Source organism: Elephantulus edwardii, unplaced genomic scaffold (assembly GCF_000299155.1).
Source record: "Elephantulus edwardii isolate Elephantulus edwardi_28Jun2011 unplaced genomic scaffold, EleEdw1.0 scaffold00171, whole genome shotgun sequence".
In the NCBI taxonomy this organism is placed as follows: Eukaryota; Metazoa; Chordata; class Mammalia; order Macroscelidea; family Macroscelididae; genus Elephantulus; species Elephantulus edwardii.
This window is the reverse complement of record NW_006399921.1, coordinates 5249315-5254061: the sequence shown is the minus strand read 5'-3', so window position 1 is coordinate 5254061 and position 4747 is coordinate 5249315. Positions and strand designations below refer to the sequence as shown.

General features: G+C 34.9%; 1 protein-coding gene across 1 annotated transcript in view; it reads left to right on the top strand.

Annotated features, from left to right (window-relative positions):
- ARHGEF12 (Rho guanine nucleotide exchange factor (GEF) 12) overlaps positions 1 to 4747 on the top strand; it is a 244406-nt gene that overhangs the window by 137949 nt on the left and 101710 nt on the right. Inside the window, exons 4-5 of the mRNA XM_006895634.1 lie at positions 3832 to 3930; positions 4615 to 4664. Of these exons, the coding sequence (XP_006895696.1) occupies positions 3832 to 3930; positions 4615 to 4664 (149 nt within the window). The remainder of the gene's footprint in view (positions 1 to 3831; positions 3931 to 4614; positions 4665 to 4747) is intronic.

The window sequence follows — 4747 nt, the reverse complement described above, 5'->3', positions numbered from 1 at the left end:
CTTGAGGGCACATAAGAACAAGAAACATTCATAGCAGCATTATTCACCATAGCAAGAACATGGAAACAGGCCAGTTGTCCAGCCACAATCAGATAGATTGAGAAATTGTGGTACATTCCCTTATCTACTTCCTAAACCGCATGCCTCTGGAAACTCTGAACTTCCATAAATGTCAATAGTTCTAGAAGGGCTTCAGGCCTTTTGTTCATAGGGTCACTATGAGTTGTGCTTACTGGAAGTCAATCACCAACAGCGTATGTACTCTAATAACAGAACATAGACTACCAGTTCAAGGATTTCCACATGTACATTTGAGTGACATTGATTGCATTCTTTGAACTAACTATACTCACCTTCCTTTTATGACTTGTCATTCCTTCACTAACATAAGTTCCGTGGTTTTAGGTTTCTCATCTAGTCTTTTGAGGGTTTTTATCAGTTTGATGCCTTATAGACATATCTTGAATGAGCATATTCACAAGGCAGACATTTCTGCTAGTTAAGTTATGCTGTTATTTGGCTTTAAGAAGACTTTGATTTAAGGTTTAAAGATTATCTCTCAGCAGTGTTTTCTGTTCATCCAGTCTCCTAGCCTCCAGCAAATCTGAATTCCATGAGAATTTGAAATTCTGTTCTGCATTTTCTCTATTTGATTAACATTCTTCTATGTGATCTTTGGTCAAAATGCTTAGTAGTGGTAGTTAGGTACTGTTAATTCCTTCTGGTCTCATGGCAAAAGAAGCAGTGGTTTATGGGGATTATCAGCTACCCAGTACTTTTCCCCTCTTATTCTTAACTCCCAGGAATAGGCACAACTCAAAGGCATCAATTCTTCTTCTGTCATCCTTACTCATTGTTCAGCTCTCAGATGCATAGCAGGAGATCAGAAAACCATGGCCTGAATCAGACACTCTTTAGTCATCAAACTGACATCATTACTCTTTGATAATTTGGAGAGGTCTCCAAGGCTTCCTTGGAGAGGGACATGCTCAGAAGGGTGTGGAGGGTCGTTGAAGGCAAGGGAGATCCTCACCCAGGTGGATTGACACGGTGACTCTAGTATGTCAGAAAGTGTGAAGATGGCACAGGATAGGATGGGGTTCAGATACACTGTTAATAGAGTTTTGCTGTGAGTCATACTTGACTCAACTGCACCTAACAACAACAGCATTTCTTGACTCCCCTTCTTTTGTTGCTATAAGAGAGTGGAGAAGAATTCTTGTATCTTTGGTGGCTGCTTGCCAGTGATAATCTGCATTTTGTAACTATAGTTTTGTCTGTTCTAAAATTGAAATCATATGATGTGTTCTTTTTATGTAGCTTCTTTTGCTTAGTATGTCTTTATAATTTATCTATTAATGTCTTTTTAAAACTAGGTAGTATTTTCTTATGCACATAGTCCCCAAGTTAGGAATTTCCAATTTATAGATGACTTGTACTTGCCCTTTAATGTTTTATAAATTTGCTGTCACTTTAAAACAGTTGAATCAATTCTTACTTGTAACATTTTTTATCACAGTAACTTTCACTTACTGCACAAAAGGCCTTGAGCTTTTTTGCACTTAGTAAGGCTAAATTAAAATTATGTACCTGTTCTAACTTACCTGTAAATTCTTAAAGGCACAGCTGGGAATGGATCTCCTTTGTAATCAAAGGAGATCCTATATAGATGAACCACAGTTTGTTTATCTATTATGAACAAGATTTATGTACCAGTGATTAGTTTCACATTCTTGATAACTTATGATATTATTAGTCTTTTTAAGTTTACCACTCTAATCTATGTGTAGTGGTATACTTTTAAATGTTTTTAAATGATTTGATTATTTAAGAACAACTAGGTACCACTTTAAAAATATCTGAGTATAAGCCATTTTTCACTTATTTTGTACTGGACTGTTTTTTTTTCCCCCTGTCTTAGTTTACCTTTTCATTTTTAAGTAAAGGACTTAGAAAGCAGATATTTTCTATTTTGAAGTGAAATCTATCAATATTTTCTTTTCTCTTGATGCTTATGTATCCTAAGAGATCTTTGTCTACACTGAACGCTTAAATATTTTTTTCGTATGTTAACTTCTATAGATTTTTAGGTTTTATGCTTACGTTTATGATTTTTGTTAAGATAAATTTCATATAAGTGATAAGGTTCAAACTTTATTTTTTCAGTACAGGTATTCAGTTTTTGCAGCCTTCCATCTATAATGTTTCATGTTCTTAATGACATTCCATTATGTACAGCAATATGTACTGTGTGTGTGTGTGTGTGTATATATATATATATATATATATATACACACACACACACACAACATGTACATACTATAATTTTTAATACATCCTTTGAATTACACATTGGACTGAAAAATCTTTATTTGCTTTCATTTTTTAATCATTATTGTACCTGTTCTGTTCTTTATGTTCTTATATATAAATTTCCTGTAACATACTTAGATTCCACAGAGCTGATAGTATGTATTAAATCTCATGCTAACAGAGTTTGGGATCCTCAGAGGTGTTTGTGATAAAACAACCTTGGGTGCTAATCAAGGTTCTGGAATGGGGTATCCCTCTTCTTTGCTTGGGCTTCTTCTTTGTCTCACATTGCCTTGGCAGTTTTAATTTGCTGTTTAAGTAAAAAGAAAACTAACTTTCCTTTAGGAATCAGGTAAGTATATGAAGTAGATGAAAAACATGTTTGAGGTCATAGTTTCATCTTTGCTACATTTCTCTGTTTATTTTCTCTGGGAAGCAGACTCCTCCTTCTCTCCTTCCCAAGAGAAGAAATGTACTACAGGTCCTCTGGAAGCTCCTCCCTTCTTCTTATAGTCTCTTTCTGATTGTATTTTTTTCCTTTTTAATAATCTTAATTAACATTTACAGAGAATTTGGATTTCCATTCATTCATTGCTGCAATTCTCTACCCAAACAGCCCTCTCCCCCCACTCCCCAGTTCGCTCCTCTCTTTCAAAAGTAAAAGAAAGACTCCCTCCCTGGTACACAATCCCCCCGCACCCCTCCCACTGCCCCAAGTACATTCCACTATGCACCCTTAATTGTGGACTCTTGTGATAACCATAATACCCTATCATGCATCGCTTTTAAATTATTCAGTCCCTCATCTGTTTCAGTGCAGTATACACAATCTATCCAGTTTTTCTCAGTCTTACCCCCACCCTGATATCAGTCCCATTTTACAGCAGTGGCACCATGTAATATTTGTCCTTTTGCGACTGAGATATTTCACTCAGCATAATGTCCTCCAGGCTCACCCATTTTGAATAATATTGCATGAGTTCCTTATTTTTCAATGCAGCATAGTATTCCATTGTGTAAATATACCACAGCTTTTCTATCCATTCGTTTGTTGATGATTGTATTTTCTTAAGAGTAAGATTGAATTTCCCCAGAATTTCCTGTGGGATGCTCCTAGCCTAATGTTAAAAAATGTTTGATATGAAAATGTTCAGTATCACTAATTAGAGCTTTGAAAACATGGTGGAGGAAGATGATGTTGTAGTATAGATAAATAGGATAGTGAATGGGCTTTCCTTTTAACCGTGTCATCTGTAATACTTTGCATTCTTTTATAGCATTTTAAATCTTAGAGTAATTCTACTCCACTCTTGCAGTGGGAAACCAATATATGTGACTCCTTGGGATAGTTTTGTGCTTGTTTGGTTTATGGGGTTACTGCTCTTACATATATAGGTTTCTTTTGCTACTTAGTGCTTCTGCAAATAGAATACAGTTTGTAACTGATACGTAATGTCTTCCCCTCCCCTTTTCCTTCTGATTTTATTACTTTCCTCTCTACTCTGTGGTTTTGTGCAGGTCTTGTTCAGCGTTGTGTGATTATCCAGAAGGACGACAATGGATTTGGGCTGACAGTCAGTGGAGACAATCCAGTCTTTGTACAGTCTGTTAAAGAAGGCAAGACTTTTATTAAAATCATCCTGTTACTCAAGAGCAAGCAGCAAGAATAGAAAGGCTTTAATAATATCTATTTTCTAGTTCACACGGGTCTTTTTTAAAAAAATAAATAAACAGAATAATTGCATAGATTACAAGTCATATGGCTTTGGTGCTGTATCTGTCTTATTTATCATAGCTATAGGTATGAATTCACCCTAGTTTGTTTTCTTTGCACTTGATTTAAAAAAAACCCTCATTTTTAAATGGCTTTTAGAAACCAAAGGACTCCTTGGTTATGATACTTTATGCATCATCACTTAAAAGTTTTAATTTCTGAAACTTCATTTTATCATGATACCAGGGATATTTTGGTAGATAAAAGTTAAAGAGAATGTACCTATAAACTTATTTCTAAATACAACAAAAAACATAATATATTTTTTCTATGAACATATATTGAGTACCACTTGTATATTGGATATTAATCTTCACTTTACAGTTGATCCTGATTCTTAGAGTGCAGAAATAAAGCAGCCTGAGGTCACTTAACTAGTGAATGAAAGAGGCAAGATTTGAACCTAAACCAGTCAGGTTTTATAGTTTACATATTTTACTTGTCCAAGAATTATTGCTGCTCTTTTACAAGAAAATTATCAGTGAATGCAAATGAATTACATTTCAAGTGAGTAATTTCCGTTCTAGATGGAGCAGCCATGCGGGCTGGAGTACAAACAGGTGATCGGATCATCAAGGTAAGAACTGTTTTGTTTTGTTTTGTTTTTTCCCCTATAATTATATTTTATTAATTTTCATAAACATTTACAGAGATTTTGGG